Here is a 24360-nt window from a genome sequence, read left to right on the forward strand (position 1 = left end):
TTGATCATTTTTGCTTTGGCACTCTCCAGTCAGAGCAGGTTGGGAATGTAGGAGGTATTCCACAGAGTGTCTCGCACATCCCATTTTTCTCCATAAACAAATTAATCCTGAACTTATCCTCACTGTCTGGGGTATGGCGCTATGACTTTCCCATCTGCCTGGCAGCAAGGCTCAATGGCCAGAGCCTTCAGTGTCCTCCACCATCCCTCCACAGGAAAAGTGCACCTTCCTCAACTATGTTCCACTGCTCTGTCATACTGTCTCAAGATAAATTGTTTAAAGGAGCTCAAAGTAATGGAAAAATGGCAGAACCGGCTATATAACTATAGCCAATTGATAGATAATAAACATAGTTAGCTCAAATGAATTCATGAAATAAACATTAGGGATAATTTGCCCAAAAGGAGATTCTTAAGATGTGGTGATGAGAGTTCATCTGACCTTGTCATGAATCTCTCTGCATCTTTAGCTGCTCAGCCTTGCCTGAGTGGGGCATCAGAGTTTGGCTTCATCTGCAGCATGGGTCCCTGTTGTCGACTGTTGTCAACCACAACAGTCTTGAGCTGGTCTCAGTTGCCATGGCTACCTCCTCGGTGAAGTCTAAGAAATGATGTTGCTCACAGTAGCCAACATCTGTAGAGAATAATAATATATTTGTGCCATCCTTTGACAAGAGTCTCATCGATCAAATCCTGGTTCTTGGATGCCTTAAACCGTCCTCTCAGGGCACTGTCAGTTCAACTGGTGAATTGTCTTTTTGTGCTCCTGGATAGAGGAACCATGTGTGGTTGGTGAGGGATCAAAACCTCCTTTTCTAGGAATTTAAGTTTCTTGAAATAAAACTTTAATGATATGATGACACCCTGTCAGATGATGATGCTGAACTAACACTTCTTCAAGACTGGGAAGTAAACAACTGGCTAACGCTAGTAGATAGTAAGTCATACCAATAGCTACTGAATTATTGCAAAAGTTTACTTGATTATATGATAGTTGGATGGAATAGATAAAACAGATAATTAAAGGGGCATTGTTTAGCTCAGTAGGTAGAGCAGGTGCCTCCCTGTTTCCTTTCTCTCTGAAGCTGTCCTATAAATGAAAGGCATAGTCCCCATTCAACATAGTGTGAATGAAAACCAACCAACACCGCAGTTCAACTGTATAAAATTAGTTTTATAATGAACACATTGGGAACATGACAGGCGACGTTGATGAAGGGGCACTACGGTTCATCTGACAGAGCGGTAGCCTGTGGGAATACGTCAGGGAACCTCTGCTCCACAGCTCTCATATCGATGGATAAACATGGCCAGGGTGCATATTCAAGGACATTATGTAGGCTGCTTTTACGTACTTGAAAGTCTTATTTTAAAACATGTCACATGGATCTCTCCACTACCCACAAAAACACCATATTTTTATTCAGGGCACAGACACTCAGGTCGAGCAGCCCTTGTGAGAAGTTGCTCGTTGGCTCTTTGCGTCAGCCTTTGCTCGTAGTGGTGGCGTGTTAAGAGTTTTTCCTCCAAGGCTTTTGATTCATGTGTCATCGCTGCTCCGGCTAATAGATCTTAATCTGTAATTAATATTTCCCCCACAAGCTGTCTCTCCCCTGACTTCCGATGTGATGCTCTGCCTGTAATTACAGCCAATAAAACCGCTAAATCGGCACACTCTCTGCTCAGATCAGGGTCATCACAGTTAATCAAAGGCTGAGACTTGATAATGGTCCTCTGCTCATGCCGGGCAGATGAGGTGTCAGGAGATGCAGAGATTAAATGTTATCTTTATTAGATGCAGTGAGAGCCACATTGTTCAATAGAGGGCCGAGTTTTTGCTCTAAAAAAGACAAAAACAAGGAAATAATTGGGGAGATTAAATGCATCTCTACCTTCAGTCTGTTCACTGCAACCAAACTGAATTACAGACAGGAGACAGGGTCATTGCACAGGTGAGATATTTTATTGCATGCCATTTCGCTTCACATCCCTACATCTCACTCACACACCCACGCACACACACACAAATGGCATCTTGAGATGAGATAACATGGTCCAGAGCTGAGGTACCTACTGAGCTTACTTGGCTCCAGAAAGAAGAAAAAACTGGAGAGTAACACAACTAATGATGAAAGAAAAGAAAATAATGAAAAGGAATAGCTGCTGTACTTGTGTGCATTTCATCATTACTTGATAAAAAGGCACAACCACTCTAAAAAGAAAATGGTAGTGATATAACTTCAAGGGGCTGGAAAGCCAGTACCACACAATCTATCCATGCACTGTAACTGCATCAAACAATGTTTAAACTAAGATATTCATGGGCTGCAGCAGGATTACCATGCCACTGTAAATCAGCTTAAGCTATAAGTCAAAATAGTGTATTAAGAAGGCAAAAAGGACCTTAAAAAAATAAAAGACTGCCTTGGTAAACGCTTAACACTACTTCTGAAGCACAGCTGATGCTCTGCCAAGGTTGATAATTGGCACTCTTTCTTTCTTAATCACATCGAGCGCTTTCGCTGATTTAACACACACAAGCCCTCGAGGCGACGTAGTTTGGACCCATTTTCTGGCTTTAACATCTTCATCTCTTCCTGTTTCTTTGGCAACTTTATCTTCACAGAACTAAAAATATTTATTTGGGAAACTTTTTTTTTTTTCCTTTTACTTTTTACATAGACATAACTATCAGACGCACAAGTAATCTCTGGCCCAAAGGTCTCCTCAGGACCACATTCAGTTATGAACATCACTCAGTCTATCTCACACACAAGCAAAAATGATGAGCAGCAATAAAACAATCAAACAGTTAATGTAACACTGCAGAGGAAAGCATTGACTGGCCTCGGACTCATCTCTGGATGTGTCTGGGGTCTTTCTCAACACAGACTGATGGATATGATGGTGTTGTTTCAGGGGAAGCTGCAGCAGTAGTGCTGCCAACAATTAAGAATGACAACTGTAGGGGGATGTTCTCACTTTGATGGTATGTAGCGGCTGTGCTGTTAAACATCAGTGTTTGTTCCAGGTTGGGGCTGCCATGGGACCTTTGGAAGACCTCTCAACCACTATCAGCTCATCTGGGTTGTCACGGGCCTTATAATGGAGCAGCAGGTCTTGAATGGCCCGCTCCTCTATCTACAAGGGTAAAAAGGATGGGAGAAAAAGATTTAAGAGGGGGGATATTGTGGGTAACAAAACCATGCTTCATTTAAGGGTAAAAGGGAAAACGCTGACACTGAGACGTAATGATAATAAGAGCATTTTACATAATGGCAACCAGAAAGCCGCAAGAAAAAAAAAGTGTTCTGTGAAGGCGCTGACAGAAACCTGGCAACAGCTGCGGAGGAGCAGAGAGGGCTGTCAGAGAAAACTGGAAGCAGCTCATTTCAAAACCAGGCCTGAACAGAATGTGATATTCATTAGATGAATGTCTGTGAGATGTGACGGAAACGAGGCACGCGGCCCCTGATATGTTTTTCCACTTGGGATGCTGTGCGTACAAGTTATACATTCAGTCACGTACGAGTGTGTGCATGTGTGGGTGAGTGTGTGGAGCGCTAACGCACACAGACAAGACGCGTTACCTGGATGAGCGCCAGCGGCTTCTCTCGGCTGCGGATCAGCGCAGCTTCCTGCTGCTTCTCCTCCTCCACAATGGAGGCAAAGGTCACCAGGGAGGAGAGGGGAGGGCTGCCGACTGCACCTAGCACCCAGGGCCTGGAGGGGGAGAAAGGTGATACAGAGAGGGAGAGACTGAGTGAGGATGGGCATCAGTGTCCATGATGGTGAAAGCAACAAGAGTCAAGGTGCGAAGACAAAAAAAAAAAGAATCAACTACTACTGACAAGCGTAGGAGTCGATTCTTGGATCCACTAGATTGTACACGTTACTGGCTACAAAGTGTTGTTGGTGAAGTTCACCACCGCAGCACGAGCAGTAAATGGGTAGAAGAGGAAGAGTCCCTCGTTCTGCTTTATTCTCTCAGACAACAGAAACGGACGGAGCCAGAAAGGAAAACTGTGCTGTAATAACATCCACGTACTGTATAATGGATTGAAGCAGACACAGAAGGGGCTCAATGAATTAGCGAGCATTGCAAGCATGACATCTGACAAGAACACTGTCAGTCCCACGAATGAACTGATGGATTGGCCATAAACTTCAAAATGAAACCATGTCCAGATCCATTCTGGTTCATTTCCAGAAATGTGACATTAGAGATAAAATACTTCAAACTGCCTGGACATAAATTAAGCTATCAAGGATGAACAGAGATGTTTTAAGGCACCGGCCCTTGCCTTTACTTTAGTGCAACAGAAGTACATCAAAATATATTGTATGCATGCATACAATATGTCCATTCTCCCCCAGTCCCTTCCAAAATCCTTTCCTTGAACATTGATGAAGTTAGAAGAACATGAATTAACACAAAGAGAGACTAAGTTTGTTGCTCAAGAAGAAAAGAGACTTTGCATTTTGCAAAGAGGGAGCTCCTGAACGTCAACAGGTTTATGGAGAAGGGCAACATTACACTGGTACCTTAATATTATAAGTGAATTAAAAAAGGTATTTTGGGGGCATTTTTGCCTTTTTATTATGATGGGACACTTGGAAAGAGACAGGGACATTAGGAAGAGACAGGGGATGACATGCAGCAAAGGGCTGCAGGCCGGACTCAAACCATATTAACCCCTGTTAAAGCCACAGTTCATATGATTATGTTGCCGACTCACATGTAATAACCATTATTATCAGGTTCAGTAACTTTGTATTGAGACATGAATGGATTAAATAACTCAGTTAAGAGTAGAGTCATGACAAAAATAAGAAAGAAAAATCGAACCAAAACCATATTCCTACAGGAAGCACACATTTCAAACTAATCATAAAAACTGTGGCTATAAGAACACATTGTACAGTACAGCACCTTTAAATCAGGTCTGCAGAGGGAAGTTGTGATATTGATGTAAAATTCTGTTTATTTCAGGCCAGGTGTAGTGAGGGCAGATAAAGAAGATCTATCCTGGTGCAAGTCAGAGAGGAAAATAAACCGACCACTCTTTTTAGTGTTTACTTACTTCAACAAAGCAATCAAAATCTTTTAAAAAGGTTCTTGAGCCGATTGCTTGAGAGTCACAAGGCACATTTATATGTGCAAGAGATTTAATACAGTAATAAATGGAAAATGGAATATCTGGATATCTAATAAACAGAAGGGCACTCAGAGACGGCAGACCTCCCAAAAGCAAACTGACAAGACAGACACAGGTGAGAGGAAGATGTGTCTACAGACTGAACTGTACCAAATTTGAAGAACTTCCCCTCAGGATTTACTGAGATATCGAGCTCACATGAACGAGACAGATGGATAACCTTAAAACATAACCAACTCCTCTGTCCCTGGCTGTTGCCAGTACAGAGCCAGGAAAAGTTTTTACGTTTAAGCACCTAAGCAAAGATTCCCCACTACTTGAAAGTGAAGAGGCTGATTGACACACTGTCTAAATTATTTAAATTAAAGAGGATCTTAGACATTTGTAAACAGTGATTGACAAGCGAGTACCGTCAGTAAGACTGCAGGTGGTATGTTTCTGCTTCCAAAGAAATTGACTTTGTGGGACCAGTTAAAGAAAAATAATAACTTAGATAACTGCACCTGAAACAGAATTTATTTTGTGTCCTGTATGAATTTAAGTCCAACTGTTTACTGTAATACAATGGAGGTGAACAAAGTTCAGACACCAAGTAAAAAATACTGTTTGCAAAAGCCAGTCAAATGAATTGATAAAATAATGGTGCTGAGCAGTTTCCAAACTACACCAAAAATATGGCTAAGGTGACGGAGAAGTGGGAGAAAGAACACCACGATAAATAACCAGTGAATGGGAAAAAGTGACAGAATTGCCTTTTCAATTTCTTGGTCTATTCATTTGTCCCAATTCTTTTCACTTTTTGTAAAATATCGACGGAACACAAATGTCAGAGCGGATGGATGTGGGGATGATGAGGTAAAATCTCCACCACATGTACTGGAGCTGCTGAAAGATTCGACTATTTTAGTATTTAGAGATTCATGCAACATGTTGATTGATATGCGTGTTGCTTTATTTGGCAGATCTACCAGGAGGAATAACAGGAAATGACAGACACTTCCATAAAACACTTACTGTAGCAGCAAGAAGAAAATAAGTTAGAATCCATAACTGGTCACTGAGCTAACTATGGTCGATAATTGGCTTTAAATCTTAGAGAAGATTTATGAAATGGACAGACTGACTGAGAAGTGACTTGGACGAAATGGACAGTATATTAGTAGATGGCTTTTCCCCCCTCCTCCTCCTCAGTTGCTTAATGCCATTTACTTTTCCTGTCAATCTTGGAAATTGCGTTGTGTCATAAAAAGACACCCCTGTTCATGATATTGTGGGTGTCATGGTGCCTTGAAGAAAACAATGTAGCATGTAGCAATCTACAGTATATTTCAATCTGTTTCCTGCAAATGTAAAATAACTGCCTTGTGCACCATGTGTGCCTTTACACACACATACACACACATTTCTCTCAAAAACCAGAATGCAGAACACATCACTTCCTCTTTGAACATTTATCTTCTCCAAAAGTGCATGTCTCATGGATGACCTGAGGACTCTGCAGTCTGACCTGTGTTGCTTAAAGTGATTACTACATAGTTGCGAGACAAAAGGCATTAAATGTTCATTATGAATGTGGCCAAAAATGATGCCACGAAGAGAGGAATCTGAAACACATCTGAAAACTATATAGATGACACAAGGTGGGGGGAAAAAAAGAAAAAAAAGTCCGACATTCACTTAAAGTGCAAAGATGATGATCATATAAGATAAGGCATTTCTAGTAAGTCTGACTTAAAAATCTGGAAAGACAGGGCAGACGTGAGAATGCACGAGACGGCTGCTGCTGCTTCCTGAGCCCTGAACTCATCCATCTCATCTAAATACCAGGAGGAACCTGAAACCTGCTCCCTGTTCTGTATGATCTGTTTTGACATGAGGTCTGCCCTTATCAATCCTGATTAACATCACCGGCTTCACAAGAGCGACTCACACAGCTGTTAAATATCTAGATGCCTGCTCTTGAGATTTCAGCGTGAAGCCGGGGCAAAGCAGAGGAAGTGTATGATAAGAGAGATGCATTTGCAGACGACTAGGAGCGCTTCACTTATGAGATCTGAATGACTGAAAACCGGCAGAGATGACCAAACAACTCAAGTGGTTTCTTTCAGTCAGAAATAGGCCTTATGCAAGAAAACTATTATTACAGCTAGCAATATATTTTTATGGACTGCACTTGGACTTGTGTGTGTGTGTCTGTGTTTGTCCAGCTGTCTGTCGATGCTGTAAAGGTCAGGGCGACTCGGTGTCTGTGGGCAGGTCAACCCAGCTGCGCCGGGTCGTTTAGAGTTGTTCAGATCAGTCCGACCAGAGCCGCACAACTCTCTCAATCTGTGAGATTACTGATAAGATGTAGAGCTCAGCATTTTGTTAATCAGCCTGTGGTTAACACTTCCTCTTTCATTTCTTAACTCTGTTTTTAATCTACAGTATAACTGGATTCAAAAATAAGGAATAAAAAAAGTATTTGTGCATTCAGATTAGGCATTGTAATGAGGTTAGATAATGAGGTTAGTTTGAACTGAGCTGATACAGAATGAAATATCCCAAGTATGGTGCGTGAAGCTGGTTTTATGAAGACACCTCAACAGTGTCACCAAGTGGAAACCAGCAGTACAGAAGCAGAAGTGCTCTTGTCTTGACATGTGTGTTTCTGCCTGGGAGTGTACTGTCTGTAAGTGATACTACTCACCCCGTCTGTTTCTCTGGCTCGCTGCTTTCCGAACATTTGAACGTGACCCTCCTGGCAGCAGGTGTAGTGGTGACAGGCGATCCCTGAGCAGCTTGGCCCCTCTGTGTTCCTGATTGCCCCACTCTGATTAAGCGGTTCTCCTCCTCCTCCAGCAGAGCCCGAAATGAGCATGAGGAGGGCGGGGACTGAACTGCTGTTGCCCTGCGGACAGAAATGAATGGCACACAGAGGGAGAGAGAATGTGTGATACTGTATATTAATTTTATAGTAAAGGAGAAAGTAGACAGTTGTTATAAGGGCTCCTGAGCGGATCCAGTGACCGGCTGTGTTAATAGTTTCGTCAAATGCTGCATCCCTAGAAAGCAAAACTGCACCGTCTACAGCTCGATATTGTGTTTCTGCTCACTCATAGCTGATGTCATTTTGTCAAAGGATGTTAAGATAATAAACTGATTTTATCTGCTGCACACCTCCTTAGTTAAAATGTTTCTTTTTTTTTTAAACCATGCTCATATTTCATGTAAGTTCCTGTTTTTTTTTTTTTTTTTTACATCAGAAGAAAAACAATGCAAATGAGAACAATTAGTTTGGCTGAATTCAAAAACAGTATCATCACAGAGCAGAAGACAGAGCTGGAAAGTAACGCAGACACCTGTTGTGGACATTTCCTGACTGTAATACACTGCATACCTGTGTTAACAGCTGAGGTCTGCTCACTGCATTGTAGTAGATCAGATTTGTATTAACGATGCCTTGGAAGTCAAATCTACATAAAAGCTTCAACTAATACTTAGAAAATCCTGCTCCTTCTTCCGTGTGGACACAATATTTATGCTGTACAATAAAGACTTGCACACATCTGCGCCATCACAGTTTTATTCCCAGTTGGGGAAAAGGTGTTGCGTGTCAAACCCTTCTTTCCTCACATTTCCTGTCTCTTACTGAATGTAAAAGGTAAAATCCCCCCCAGAAAAACACAAGGTAAATCGTCCATTTGCAAAATGTGTGCACTGATGAAACTGTGAAGAACTCTTCGAAGTGCACAACCAGTGAGAGGCTGTAAACCCATCGAAAGGAGCCACTCACCACGCCTTCCCACTGCTTTTGGAAGGGGTAACTGTGGGGGTTGGTTTGGATGCTGTGGACTCCACACTGGCTTCCTTGTTGGCCATGGCCAGCATCTTCCTCTGCTTCTGGGAGAGTTTAGTGGGAACAGGGGAGTGCTTGATGCTGGTGCCGACACTGAAAGCAGGACGGAAAATATGTAGAGTTAACTGAAGAAGAGGAGAGTGAAAAAAAAAAAAAGGCCACTCATTTGGAGCAGTACAGCTATGCTTCTTCCTTCTACCTGCATGGTTTCCTATTCAGTGCTCTGTGAAATGTGAAAATGTCACTGTAAATACCAGTTTGATCTTGTAAATAATGGAGATGTCACACACCTTCCAGGGCTTTTGGGCGTTGCTCCCAGGGTCTGCAGAGAGCTGGCTTCCATGTCCATGATGGTTCTCAGATCCAAGACCGGGGGTGGACGACTAGGACTGGAGATTACAGTCACACATACTAAGTAAGTAAGAATATACAGCTTAATTTTTAACAGTAATTTATTAGGTAGGGATGGAAACTTTCCCTTCTTTCTGCAGCCCTCCTCCTCAAAGTGGGAGGAAATATAATCTGTTGCTGAAAACCCTGAGTGCCTTATATCAAATCTGAAACTTGTTTTTCAAAGCCTGTCAAATAACTCTTTTTTTGGAGGGGAAAACTGATATTAGGTCCAATCAAGTCCATCTTACCAGGGCAGGGTGATGTGTATGCTCTGTGTAGCAGAGTTGGGGGGAGTTGGGAAGCCGTTTTTCAGGGATGTTGGGGTGCTGGGTGGAGTCTTCAGCCTCTGACTGAAAGCTTTCTCATCCTGCAGATGAACAACAAACATGTCACTTATTCAGCACAATAATACAATGGCAGATGTTAAATGTTCAAACTATCTATATATTTGATAGTTTTAGTTACAGGCATGCACTACATATGCTGATCTTGATATTTAAGACTTGTATTTAAGTGCACAGTAAAAATTTGTGCATATGCATGTTGTGTTGGTGAGATACTGACCTCAGTCCTGTCATTGAAAACAGGTGACTGAATGTCTCGGGGACTGCCCACCCCCATGTAGCTGCCCTCTGAGTCCGATGTGAGCAGCTCCTGCAGCGACTCTATCGAGTTGGTTTTGCCCGACTTCACCAGACACGGGGAGATCACTGAGAGGAGAGAGTGTTTGTGTTGGTTAAATCACTGGATTTCACCTTGACGAATCAATGAAAAACAAATGCATACTGTATCAAACAAATGCAAGTAATTTTAAGTCTACCTGCAGTCGGGGGGCTTTGGATGATATCAGACAGAGTGTAACCCCCTGAGCTGTCAGATCTTCGCCTGGGTTTCTTCTTAGCCTTCATCTTTGCCTTCTTTAACAGGATGTCCCTAGGGGTACAATGTTGTAGAATCAATGGCAGATACTCCACCAAATCTCAAAGGCAGTTACAAGGACTTGTACACATCCTGGTAACTGTACTACATCAAACACTTGTCCCTGTGTACCTGCAGGAGTGATCCAGCTCTGCTTCTGGTTTGGGGCTGAATGCAGAGTCCAGGTCTTCATCGTCATACACACTGAGGTCTGGAGCACCAGGGTATGGAGTGATAACTCTCTTTTGCATGGCTGGAATCTGATATACAGTAATAAAAGGACAATTTAAATAGTTAGAACAACTCATATCACAACACGACATTTCCAGTGCTAGATATCACTTATTATGAACATTTGCATAACATCAATGGCAATATTTGACATATTTTTACAATGTTATTTTTAATGGTGCACTTGCATTTCTGTACTTTTGGTAGAAGCCCTGCGTAGCAGATGAGAAGTGGCTATATTCAGCTGCAAATGCTATAAGAAGCAAAAACAACAGTTGCACTAGTTCCCTGCTACAGTCTACTAGATCAGCCTCTGCTGCTGAGGGATTTTTGAAAGTCAGGGGGCAATGATGGGTATTTGTTAAAAGGCTAAAATGAAGGTCACAAGGGAAATGATAAGGAAACACTGAAGTCATGGGGAATGCTACAGAGCTGTGTCTAGGGTGTAGGGGTGGAAGCTGACTCACCATCCTCCTGTAAGTTGCAGAGAGATCCACAAGAACCTCATCACTGAGGATATCCAGAGCTCTGAGGGAGAAATAAGATGATAAAACGGTTTTACTTATTTCCTACTGGCTCAAATATTTCTACATGTGACTCTATGAAACAAAGATGTAATAGAAAATTGCTGAAGTGATCTGAAACTGTGTGTTGCAAGAATTGTTTAAAATCCAAACTTGATTCTCACCTTGACTCCAGCAGAGCGGCCATGTTGAGCACAATGAACTGAAGACAGGAGAGTTTCAGCTGCTCAGCGTTGTACATGGCAGAAAACTCCAGCAGCTCAGCGGCATTCTTCAGAGTCACTGAGGGGAGCAAAACATGATTTTGTTATGGTCTAGAACCAAAATAAATAATATTTGTTTCTGCTAATATATAATTAGGAAAGAAATTGAGAGATTACAAGACAATGGACAAGACACACAGACCAAGAGAAAAAATGATGCAACGTTTGTAGTCATCTTGTGCCATTAGTCCATCTGTTTCTCTTTGTGCTCTTGGAGTAGTTTTAGATTCAAGCTTGAATCTTTTAATCATATTAATATGCCAATATCTTTCTCTATTTTGGAGGTATTCATTATTCATAGAAACACATTTTCTCAGCCAACTGCAAATCACTGTAGAGATGCAATTTGCTGTCCTCAAATTTAGCTGCATATTTACTTCATTTAAACTTAACTGCCACTTGAACTACAGTTGAAAATTAATCTGCACCTCATCTGATTTAAGTGCGTAGGATGCTGGCTGAAGAAATTCCCTAGAAAGGTGTTACTGAGATACCTACATGTCAACATACTGACAATAAAATACTTCTACATGAAATAAGCGCTGCGTGAAAGTGAGAGAAGATGGGTTCAGGTGTAAGTGAATGAAACAAATGAAACATACAGTTCTCTGTGATGACGACTTCACACATCTCTTTCAGTCGTGTGATGAGCAGCTGATCGGCCACAACCAGCACATTGCAGACAAACTCGACATTCAGAGACTCTGTGAAGTAAAGGAAGAGAAGTATTGTTAATATGTTCCCTTTTACCATTCAAGTAGATGAAGTAAAACCCAGTACTACATCTGACACAACACAGATATATTTTCAGAAGTTTTTAAGGGGTTACCTTTAATGGTGGGAGACTCGTCTGTGTAAATGTATTCGAGAATGACGTGCAGAATCTCAGAGCTAGTTGGCATCTCCAGTGCATTGCAGGACGTGGCCTGAGGGGGCGCAAGGAAACTGTGTTAACAGCACTAGACACTGCATTTACATTACTGTACAGTGGTTTGTTAAAGAATAAATCAATATGAACTAAAAGCCTGCCATACCTCGATCCAGGGGTTTCCGAGCATACTGTTGAAATACTCTGCAGTAAAGATGGACACATAAACACAGGCTTACATTTTCTTTATTTAAACACCAAACCAAGTTGAAGTGATATAACAAAGAGGAAGCTGATATTTCCACAAATTGCAGACATACAGCTAACTAACAAACACAGCCTCGGGTTAGAGGGAGTAATGCTGTAGGTGTTGTGTATGTTTATGAACAATAACATCTCTACTAATGATGTGCTGACTTATCTCACCTAGTCTGGCACAGAGGACACTTTTGTGGCAAGGAAACTCTTTCCCATCTTCAGATTTCAGAGTAACATCACAGAGGTAGGAGCTGTGGAGAAACAAAACAATACAAAAATACATTTATCATTTTCATATCAAATGTATTATTTACAATCCAATCCAAGGCTACAACTATACTACTACAATATTTACTCATGCACACACCATTTTCTCTGGCAGAATTTGGGTTTGTTGCCAATTTTCTTGTGAGTGATGTTGATTTTTCCATTTTCATATTTGACTCCGTCCAGTCTGTCGAGGAATAAAAGAAAACACAATTACGATACACGAACAAAGAAATGACAAAATATGATTGCGCCTCAGGTTTTAGAGAACATCTGTGTGCCTCACCGTGCCGACAGGCTGCCCAGGCCAAGCTTCTTTGCAACACCCTGCAAGATTTTGACAGGATTGGCCCCCCCTTCATTGGCTCCAGCTTTGTCTTTGCCTCCTTTCCCCTTCTTGCCATGCTTGGAGCCCTTGCTCTTGGCCTTGTCACCCTCTCCTCTGGTTGCAGAGGGAAGGGAGCGGTACACCTCAATGGCTGAGCGACCTCCCAGGTCCAAGTCCTGCAGGCTGCTGATAATCCTCTGCTGCTCTGAATCCTGCCAAAGGTAACAAAGGTAGTCTCCATGAAATAACCACAGCAGAGCCAAATGTTCCTCAGCTCTTTACCTCTTACTAATGCAAGTGTCTCATATGGACTGAAGCTACATTATATTACAGCGTTTTACAGTTTATCAGACTGATGTTGCTGAGAGTATAAAGTGGATATTAGTGAATAAGATCTTTTTTTCCCCTCACCTGGTTTTGCCCCATCAGGGCCCCTGAGACTCTTGGCCGGGCCCCGTGCACCAGCAGCTCACAGGAGTCGGTGTAGATGAAGTTCAGGGCATATTCCAGCATGTCCGGGGGGATCTTTTCAAAAATGAGTAGATCGCAGCCCACGGCATCTTCACTCCTCCTCACTTCCTTGTCGAGTTCCTCGTCATCGCCACAGTGCTCGGACATGAACAGGTTGCGGAAGAACTCAGACCTCATTGACAAAATGTACTTGTGAGCCACGAAGGTGCGATTGGCGGCCTGGAGCGTCACGTCATGGATGCTGTCCATTTCATCTGCCTCGTCCATAAGGCGCCGGAAGTGTTGGAAGTAGGAGGATGGAGAAATGCTAGGAACCTCGTACAAGCTGAAATTAAGACACAGGGTGGATGTCAGTGCACAATAACCATTCAAATGATGAAAAATGATTTGTACATCAAGATCACAGACAAAGAGGAAAATCTGTGAAACCTGAGAAATCATTGGATGAGCTTACTCCCATTTTAAAAGGTCAGGTTCCCATTAAAAATTAAAACATAAATGTAAAGATGTAAAAGCAAAATACACTAAATCGTCAAGCTATTCCCCTTAGGAAAACAGTAGAGTATATCACTGACAGGGTGTGGAGAAGACATTCAGACCACACCGGATTGAGATAAATAGTCCCCTGTTCAGCCCAACCAGTAAATGTGCCAACATAACATTTAGTAGTAAGTTGTTATCAATGATTTCCTGTGGAGATAATGCTCCGAGTCTGTCTACTGGAGGAAGGCCCAGGTTCTGACCTCTAGATGGCAGAGTTACCTGTGCAATGAATGATGGTATGGTCTGTATCTTCAAGATATACTTTACGTTCTTTTCCCATTTAGTGGTTTAAACTATGTTGATGGCTACATACTGTTTATAATTAGCCATAAGGCATGCAAAGCCAATTCAACTGTGGGTCAAAGCCCTAGCAATTACATTTTTGAAAGTATGTTTCAGTGGTATTATGGTATCGTCCACAATAAACCACAAAAGTTGACAATAATATAAATCAACAAAAATTTACAAATTGTAGTGTTAAACTAGGGGGAAGTCTGAAAATGCTTATCAGAGGATCCAAACTTCATTCAGGATTATTTAGCCTCCTCGAGCCACTGATTCAAGTTTCTCTCTTAAAAATCATTATGAAGATTTTTTCTCCTCCGTTTCAATCATCACTCGAGTGTCACTCATTAACACCGTGTTTACACTGAATGAACTTAAACTGCTTTTTTCACTCGTCTGTCTCACGTCTGCCTGACAGAACAGATCTTTGTATTTACCAACAGCTTACACTTCACACGTGTAGCCGATGACAAAGCATCTTTTTAAACATCAAGTTCTACTTGTCTGAGTGGCATTTTAGTGGCACTAGGAAGGATCTCCCACCTTGTTTTGGAGTCAGCCTGAAGCACTCCAAAGTTTCGGCCTTTAGAGTCCATGGTGATGCTGACAGCTCTGTGGACGTACGGGAGTTTCTCCAGGCGGATTCGCTCGTACACCGTCCCAGCATCTGAGTGGCCGCAGACCTCCACGCTGACCTCTGTAACATTACAAGAAGCGTGTAAATCAGAATGAAGTCACTTACATAAAAAAGCCTGCTTCAATGATATCCACTTATAGGTGTTTCCCCGCAGTAGGTCTTTTAAAATTTTACTTTATGATGTACTAGAGTACTACAAGAATGATGCCACTGTTTTGGCAAATTTTAAATTCAAAAAGTCAGTGTTCAATTTTCGAACTTATCTTATCAAACCATATCAAATGATAGGAGACCATCAACTATTGCAAAACAACAGCAAACTTCCAGTGCACGATGTTGCTAAATTCCTCACCTTTCTTCTCACCGTACTTCTTGTATTCTCCAGCCCACACGCCACTGAAGCCCTCCCCCTCCTGAGTCACAAACATCATGCTGTTCTTGCTGAGAGCTATGTCTGACATGAAAACCTGACGCCCGTACGCCCACCGGCACTGTCTCACCGAGCTGCCGGAGGAGCGCCAGCAAAACACCTGAGAGAGAGGGGGGAAAAAATACAACAGGAAGGACAAGTAACCGTTAGTCACCATTTTCATCTATAGGACTCATATAGGCCTGACTCGGCATTGTGTAACTGTAATTGAATTATTGTGTAACACCATAGGTTAGATAACCATTTAGAAAATAAAACACCTTCAAAAATATATGTTCTATATTCTCTCATTGCGCCGACACGTAGCTTCATTTTGGGCTTCCACTTCCGCCTCAGTTTTATCGTTTCATAATTGAATTGGGACAATTTAAGAAGTGGGGTAATGCACTTCCACACAATTCACCTGCATAACGGGATGAAAAGCCTTTCTTCTTTGATGATGAATGTACTCACCCTGCCAGCTTCATCTAACGCCAAGATGGCCACCTTTTCCCCGCCTCCGTCATTGAGGATCTGTGCGTCCACACGGTGGTCCAGACTGCCACCACTGACCAGAACCTTCTTGATGTTGAGCTGCCTGAATTGGACAAAGCAAAAATAATATATTTCTTAAAAAGGAATTGCTGTCTATCCATGGATATGACTTGGTGAAATACAGTCAGTCGATCATCTCTGCTGATTTATGAACGTCTGACTTCAGGTAAATCAAATGGTGTGTTATTGCTATCTTATACACTGGCTCTACTACTCTTTCCAAACAACACATGTTTGTAACACTAAAGCACACAGAGCAGAGGGACAGGTACCACAACTGCTTCCAGTTCAGTGACAGATTTACTCTCAGCTGTCGTTCAAAGGAGACCTGATTAGAAAACCAGAGGGAATGGATAGTTCATACTGCAGATTACTGTTCATATGTTATTTTCTGAGCAGTAGTTTTAAATATTACTGTTTCATTCACCTTGAAGCCATTTTCTTGCACTGGTAGTCAGCCAACAGGTAGACGTCCCCCTTCTCAGTCACAACTACTGTTGCTCCGTCACTAGCTGCTGCCATGGCTATGGTAACGTCTTTGTGGTGCAGGGCCGATACCTGCCGGGGGGCGGTCACACACTTCTCACCATTAGGATCCAGAAGGTATCCTGGAGTTTAAATCACAAGGGAGTAAAAAAAAAAAAAAAAACTTTACTGCATGTTCACAAATCAAGTTGCCTATACACAGCATATGTTTAAGACATTAACAATGAACTGACTGAACTGATCTGAATTTTACTGGGTGTTGTGTGTTAAGGAAACTTCTAATCTGTCTGTTTTATATATTGTGTTGCGCTTTTTATGCGTGTGCTGCTGGACAAACTAATTCCCACCTTGGGAATTAATAAAGTTCATTCAATCAATCAATCAATTGCCCTTGTACTTGGGCATGTTGAGATTACCTAGCTGGCCCCCATTGAGTCCCATTGTATAGACAGCCTCCCTAGTCCACAACACTGTGTGAAACCTTCCTGCTGCAACTCCAATGACTGTCCTCCCTTTCAGCGTCTTGGAGAAGACCTGTACAAGATATTGCAATGATAGTCTATTAAATTGAGAGCTCATTAAAGATAACTTTACACAACATGTCTGTTAAAGGGATAGTTCAACATTTTGGCAAATTGGCCCATTGCCATAATCCCTATAGTTTTAGCAGTAGGTACGCAATCCAACAACTCCAAAACACTCTCATGGACAAGTTGTGGTGTGTTACGAGACGGAGTTGTTTTCGAGGCAAATGCATAGTCTGCTTGCCGAAAAACTGCCACCGACGGGAACGCGCATCAGCGGTTTTGCATGAATTTCCCTCGAAAACAACTCTGTCTCGTAACGTTGCGTTATTATCTCATAGTGTGGTGAATGTGCAGGTCAAAACTTGTCCACGAGAGCGTGTTGGAGTTGTTGGATTGTGTATTTGATGAGTTTGATGAGGGAACCAAGAAATCCCATTAGCCTCCGTAGCGTAGCTCTGAGAGGCTCACCGCTCTGCTCCGCCATTCTAAAAATAGCTTGCACCTAAAATGAAAGGTAACAAACCTACTCCTAAAACTATAGAGATTATGGCAATGGACCAATTTGCTAAAATGTTGAACTATCCCATTAAGACAACAAAACAACCACATCCCATTTCACACAAAAATGTTGCTCGCCTGTTTAGGAACATGTGCTGAGGCAGGAGGAGGAGCTAGGCCAAGCTGGTGGAAGGTGTTGAGGCCAAAAGTGTAAACGTATCCTTCCTCCGTCAGCACCACTGTGTGGTCTTTAGCTGCTGCCACCTGGGAGCAGTGGTGGGACATCAGACCCTCGACCATTCGAGGAACCTGAGGAGAGGAAAAAGGAGACAGACAGAGACTCAAAGATCAGAAAAAACAACAAAACAATGTGTACAGAAATGTTAAAATATGTTGCATGCTCCATTTAACCAGACTGATAATGGCATCTCCTTTACCACCAATTTGCCTTCAGTAACTATAACAGCACTGACGCAGCACTGTTATTGTCACTGCTCTTTTGATGCACTGACTGCATAAACTTATTGTTGATACTGGCTCAACAATGTACTTCACAATAATTGTGTTTCACCAGCTCAGCCATCTTTTCAAGGTCAGCCTTTATTCATTAGCAAAGGTGAGAAATTATGCATGCAGAACGTGGACGTAAAAAGTTATATGAGGGTTATGGAAAAATTATAAAGGACATTTAAATGGGTTTTCCAAGTAGGTACTCACATAGGCCTTGAATTATAGTGCACGCCACTTTTTGTTTAAAAACTATCATCAAATACTGTATGCTTTGCAGAGAGAATGCCCTGCTCCACCATGACCATTTAAGATTTTCCCATCACGACACAATTTATCACTACCATCAGAAACACATTTTAAAACTCAAGGCTCCAAGAGTGAACACTCAAGAATGGGAACACTTTAGAAATCACATTTTCTTTTAAAAATAGCACCTCATCTGATTAAAATTAGTTTCCAGGGTCGGCATTCAACCATGGAGACAAAACATAATTCGTTCTGCATCTATTTGCCTGTAGCAGGGATGAGACTGCATCCTTATCAGTTGTAGACAACAACATTGGCTTAAATGAATATGCAGTAACAGGAATGTTAAGCCAATTGAAATGAAAGGAAACACAGCCTAAACATAACAAATGTAATAGAAATTGAGCTCAATAGACTGATAATCATCATCCTAAAACAAGTTGCATCAACAGAAGCAGACTTCATTTCCTGTAATGGGCAAGTATATGATTACCACCAAAACTTCTGAACCTGTTGATATTCATTTTAAATCTAAATCCAACCCAAATTAAGAATTATTCCATCAATTTAAGTTTGTACCTAAATGATGCCCTACAAGTAACGGGTCTCACCAGATAAGTCTGTTCATCTCCATGGCCCAGTCGTCCTCCTTGTCCATGACCGCAGGTGAACACTTGGCCTTTCTGAGACAGGAACACAGAGTGGAACTTACACAGAACCACCTAAAGGGAGAAGAGGAGGATAACATGAACATCATGTCTTTTTTTTTTAAATACTACATGTCCTTTGTTAGGGAAAACAGTCAGTATTGGGTTTCAGTATCATTTTGACCTCACAGGAGGAGAGGCTGGGGTGCATCTCTTTCCATGTCCTCTAGCCAAGTGGTAGTAAAACACTATGCCAATAAAGGCCAGGGCACAAGTGGAAAAGCAAACATCATTACTAATACATCAATCCTCTCAAGCCTTCAATAGAGCACAGGGATGTTTCACGAAGTATCACATTGATGTGGACAATCACACACTTACTGTACATACACACCACTGCTGTTCATTTAATTAAAACCATGTCATAGTGGAATTAATATTTAACCTCTGGCACCTGCTGGATTGGGTCAGGAAGACAAAGACTATACGCTGTGCCACTGGGTCATTGTGTGGTCATGAAACCAGATCTACCAGTCCCCCCCCACAAGGCTTTATGAAATTACACAGCATGGCAAGTTCTGCAGGTCAAACAAACAAAAAAAACAAAAACAAAACAACACCTCAAGCATAGTTTCTGTAAACAGCAATAATATCATGACAAAATGACTCTGATTAATTATTTCTTACCAAACACGAAAATGTGCTTTCAAGTGCCAAGTCTTTAGAATACATAACAACCTATTCAACACAGTCATTACTTAATCTACTATAACTAGCACCTGGTGTGTACACACACCACTGGGGGGTAGCTGCACCGGTGCCAGCAGCTATATTAATCACACTAAGAGCATCTAAATGACAAATGTATGAAATTGTACCCCTGGCTGTCTAACCATGCAGCCCATCTCAACACGGTCACAAATTACAACTACAACTGTATACAGAAGAAGACAGAGCTGATTGATCCGTGCCTGCAACACGACTACACCCTCCATTTCACTCTAATAACATTACTAACAGATGGTTTCATTTTATCCCTAATCACCGTTAACCAAGAAAAAAACGTTATTACAGCATTCCTAGTGTGATAATGTGCCCTGGTTCCACATCCACTAACTTTATTCATCTAGAGCACAGTTTAAAACTCTCAATTACAACAACATCTCTAAAGCTGCGGATTCACCAAGTCATATATAAAGCCAACATTTAAAAAAAACATATATACAAATGTTACCCTCAGAAGAGGGTTGTGTAATACAGGACTCTGGGGAGGGACTGTTTTCCTGGTTTACCCAGGTGGTGTGCCTCCTCTGGAGTACCCATGTGCATTGGCTCTTTTCTTTTTTTTTTGATGCAACATGTTGGCACAGAGTTGAACTGCGAGACTGTTGCTGGTGTGATGCATGCAAGAGAGGGGTTTTCAGGTGGGGAAGCCTTCAGCTGTAGGAAAACACTTTGGCACTTCCCTGGAGAGCTGGGACAACAGTGTTGTTAGCCTACCTGCTTTATGTAAACTCCAGTCCTGGCAAACACATCCACAAGCTCAGGGTGTTGTCGGCTCTCCTGATTACCATGGCCAAGGCTGAAATTAGTATTGTTTCCCCACATGTATACTTCAGTTGGGTCTGTAGTGGGAGAGGGGGAAAAAACAATTACAACACCCAGATACAACACTGCTTCCACCTAAAGACTGTACTTGAACCACTAGTCAATTCAGGTCTAAGTAAGGCAAGAAAGGCAATTAAATCCTGTGCATGTGAAAGTGTCAAATGCTGAATTAAACCGAATGTAACACCATGATGCTCATCGAGTCTTGTGACTCTAACGGTAACAAAGTAAGAGATAATAGTTGCATCATATAGTGCAGCGGTACTCAATAGGCGGCCCGCGGGCCGCATCCGGCCCGCCGAACCTTCCAATCAGGCCCGCGACTGAGTTCTACTAGTTTACATATTACTGTATAATGTATTTCTCGGGCTCCGTGCGCCTGTAAGTCAAAGCACTGGGACATGGAAACACGTGCGGAGCGTTTGTGTGTGCCTGTGAGGCCCTGCACTGGGATACAGAAACGCTGACGAACCCAAATCACCATGCGCGAGTGTTTGGGGAGCGGGCTGGACTGCAGGGTTTTCCCTGCCTGTCTGCAGAGACCGTGGGTGATTTTCACCGCCGTCTTGGTTCAACTGTGTGTGCATCATGCATGGGGGGCCGTTCAGATGAAGCGTCTTTTGCGCGCGCTCAAACCCATTCAATGTAGCCGCGCGTCATGCACGCTCACAACTCAAAAGCCGTAGCCGTGCGCATTTGATGAGACGCAATTGTTTTTTCGTGCACGTCCGCGGCGCACAGCTGCACGACCTGCTCCCCCCCCCGGTGTTGTGTCCCGGTGCCCTCGGCCTGTGTCTCTCCTACTGTTTGGCACTGAGCTCTGCCTCGTTTGAAAGGTGAAGGAAGCCCGTGTGTCGCCTCCGAGATGTAGAATGTGTTTTATAGAAGAGAAACACACATTTCAGGACCAATGACTTGTATCCTCAGAACAGAGTCAGACATGTCCTGTGATGGTCAGCCTCCTTTCATATTTAAGCTGAAAATCACAGGGCATGTCTGAGGATACAAGTCAGCAGTGTAAAGCTCCAGCATGATATGTAAATGATGATATGATAATGTCAAGATTTTTCATTTTATATAATACAAAACACCATGAAGTGTATAAATAAAAATGATGTGCTTACAAGTAAAATAAAAAATATTTAAATTATTAGACGAAAAAGGTGAATTTAATTTCAATCTAGGCCTATTTGAATGTGCGGCCCCCAAGGTGTCTGTTAAGAAAAATTCTGGCCCTTCGAAAAATGTATTTGAGTACCCCTGATATAGTGTAATGTTTATCCACAGAAATGTCAGTTTAAAGCAGGGGTCTTCTAGGTTTTTCAGGTCAAGGACCCCCAAACTTATGGAGAGATGGAGCAGAGACCACTGGCTATATTGTATGAAATTGTGTTTTGTAAACTGTACACAGGTTTGTGCATTGGATAGTAAGCTATTCCAATAATACACAGTTTAATATATTCATGTTTTCATATTCATGTGACCTTGTAAACTGATACCAATGCCAATATCAACAGTGTCTATCAGCTGCACTGTAGCCTAATCATGCAGACAAGCTATTCAAACCGACGTTTTTATTTCAAACATAAATGTGGAAACAAAAAAATATAGAAAATCTAATCAACCAAGGATTTTGCGACCCCCCTGTTGAACACCTCTGGTTTAAAGGAAGAAGACTTAAGCATTCATTACCAGTGTTTCTGAACACAACATGTGCTGGTCGGTCCTTCATTGTCAAGTCCAGGACAGAGAGACCTTCCTTGTCCTGGGTGGAGAGAAGTCCACCATGCTGAAATAAGAAAAAAAAAATGTTTTAAGTATACTTGTGTAAAAATCTGAACCAAACAAATGAAAAATCATATACATACTTAATGTTTCCTTTAACAGCAGCACCACAGATTACTTTTGATATTATGTTCTTTCCTGATGTTGGACTAATTTCACTACGTTAGTAAAATGGGCCCTCCTTGTTAACCGTGCAAATAAACACCTTGAGTCCTGACAGCACATTTTGGGACAATTAACGTGAATACACACCTTGACGAGTGATATGAGACAGTGGATGTGCCCATAGAAGGCACTGCGATGCAGAGCGGTCCAGCCAGACTCTTTATCCTTCACCATCAGGTCGGCGTTCTTGCTCTCCAGCAGCCACTCCAGCAGGGCCTTCTTCCCCAACGAGGCCGCCAGGTGGAGGGCCGTGCGGCCGAAGGCGTCCCGCAAGGTGGTCGCATTGTGGCAGCGTGATGTCAGGAACGCCCGGAGCTGCCCCTCAGAGCCACCCGTCAGTGCCGCTACCACTTCGTCTGCATGCTGCTGAGAGCGGCATTTGGGGGTGCAGTCCGGCGGTGCCAGACTCATCCTGCCCCTCCCACCAAAACTCCCCAGTGAACCCCCCTACCTCCCTCTTGTGTGTTGCAAAGTCTTTTATGACAGCCCACCACCAACAATTGCAAACTCAAAAACAATATGATGTAAGGTAGCAAAACCAAAAAGAAAAATTGCAACTAAAATTGCAAACTGTAACAAAGCTGCTCTCCAAGAGGCAAAAGACACATAAAGAACAAAGTATTAACAAAAGGGTCGAGATGGTTTGGAGTGCTAGAATTGTGCTTGTGTTGAGTTTCCACCGCACCCTAGCAACTCCAGAGCCTTTGTGCGACTACTTTCAGTCCACCATCTCGACCAAGACTCGTACACAAACTAAGGTGCTTGCAGCATACAGTGCCATTAAATATTCAATAAATACAAAAATTCTTCTTTTTTTAGTAGAAAATGGTACATTTCAGTGTTTTGCAAAAATAGTTTCTCCTCTACTGATTTACAAAAGGCAACAATTACATCAACCCTCTCTGATCTTCTTGGCCCGCAGTCCAACCAACCATCAAATTTGAGGGGAAAGGCCCCCTTTCCCCCCAAAATCCTCACTGTCTTTTTCAAAACTCCATAATTGTAAGGTGCACCTGGGGAAGAAAAAACATGACACTGATCAAAAGTGTACATATTCACATATTTGTTTTTGTTATACATGCAATCCAAAATGCAACAACAGCTTTTTGTGCGGGTCCAAGGCTGCAAGTGCAAAGGTCTGACCAAATTTGACCTATTTGCAGACTTAAGCAGCTCAGTTCAGCTGAGTTGACAGGTTTGCCAGAGAGCTATTTGACAGCACTGTGCAAACAAGAATATGCAAGTCAACTTAGCATATGGGCAGTCTGTATTAATTGCCTGTACGATGATAAGAGAGTCTTTTAATGTTGGCTAAACACCAGGGTTATGTAACAGGCTACGTAGCCAGCCAAGCACCATGATATTAGTTTTCGGTGGGGGGGCGGGGGGGTGCACTGGCAAATACTCAAGTCTTCATGAGGCTCTATGTAAAAAGACCTACAGCATTATACAAAACACGTAATAGGAAGAAATCTATCAAATAACGCCGGGTGGTTAGCAGCAAGCTAACATGCAAGCAGAATAACGCTACACATCATGCTTGCACATGATCGTTTGCGACGTATTTTTTCAAACCTGGCAACTAACGGATCTAAGCTGGCCAGGAGTGTGTGTGCATGTGTGTACATTACAAAATATAAACATGGGGACATTTGCCAAGTGTGGTTAGCTATCGTTAGCTAATTCAGTTAGCTTAACTGACACATCATCGCAAGCTATAGCATGATGCGTTAACAGTCCTGCTGCTGAGGGGAAACAAACGTCGTATCGTTTCTTACCTTTCGCTAGATAAAGAAAAAAGAGGACATGGAGAAGGTTGCATCAACGACGTATATCCACTGTGTCATTACTGGAAAACGGGGGAGGTTATCTTCACTGGTGCAAATTGTGACAGGAGTCAGGACTGGAGAGGACTGGACGCCTGGAATCCTGCAGGTTAGGT

General features: G+C 42.3%; 1 protein-coding gene across 1 annotated transcript; it reads right to left on the reverse strand.

Annotated features, from left to right (window-relative positions):
* Positions 1–1940: 1940 nt before the first annotated feature.
* ibtk (inhibitor of Bruton agammaglobulinemia tyrosine kinase) lies at positions 1941–24360 on the reverse strand. Its single transcript, XM_085802777.1, has 29 exons — positions 24197–24360; positions 22506–23431; positions 22161–22257; positions 20361–20485; positions 18825–18935; positions 17596–17766; positions 16849–16966; positions 16374–16554; positions 15866–15989; positions 15335–15512; positions 14889–15042; positions 13458–13842; positions 13005–13258; positions 12819–12905; positions 12620–12702; positions 12360–12397; positions 12155–12251; positions 11928–12029; positions 11227–11344; positions 11006–11066; positions 10440–10567; positions 10210–10322; positions 9954–10099; positions 9638–9756; positions 9287–9385; positions 8934–9089; positions 7848–8048; positions 3590–3722; positions 1941–3140 (listed from the first exon to the last, which is right to left on the reverse strand). The coding sequence occupies exons 2-29, from the start codon at positions 22827–22829 to the stop codon at positions 3015–3017; spliced, it is 4029 nt and encodes a 1342-aa protein (XP_085658903.1). The 5' UTR covers positions 22830–23431; positions 24197–24360; the 3' UTR covers positions 1941–3014.

Source organism: Trachurus japonicus, chromosome 16 (genome assembly GCF_045865225.1).
Source record: "Trachurus japonicus isolate A0001 chromosome 16, Traja_1.0".
NCBI lineage: Eukaryota > Metazoa > Chordata > Actinopteri > Carangiformes > Carangidae > Trachurus > Trachurus japonicus.

Excerpts from the sequence above, each read along its gene's own strand:
- ibtk (XM_085802777.1), bottom strand. The coding sequence starts at position 22,829 with ATGAGTCTGGCACCGCCGGACTGCACCCCCAAATGCCGCTCTCAGCAG. Across the intron at positions 11,345-11,927 it reads AGTCGTCATCACAGAGAACT|TGACTCTGAAGAATGCCGCT; the intron begins GTATGTTTCATT and ends TGCTCCCCTCAG. Across the intron at positions 11,067-11,226 it reads GCCGCTCTGCTGGAGTCAAG|AGCTCTGGATATCCTCAGTG; the intron begins GTGAGAATCAAG and ends TTTCTCCCTCAG.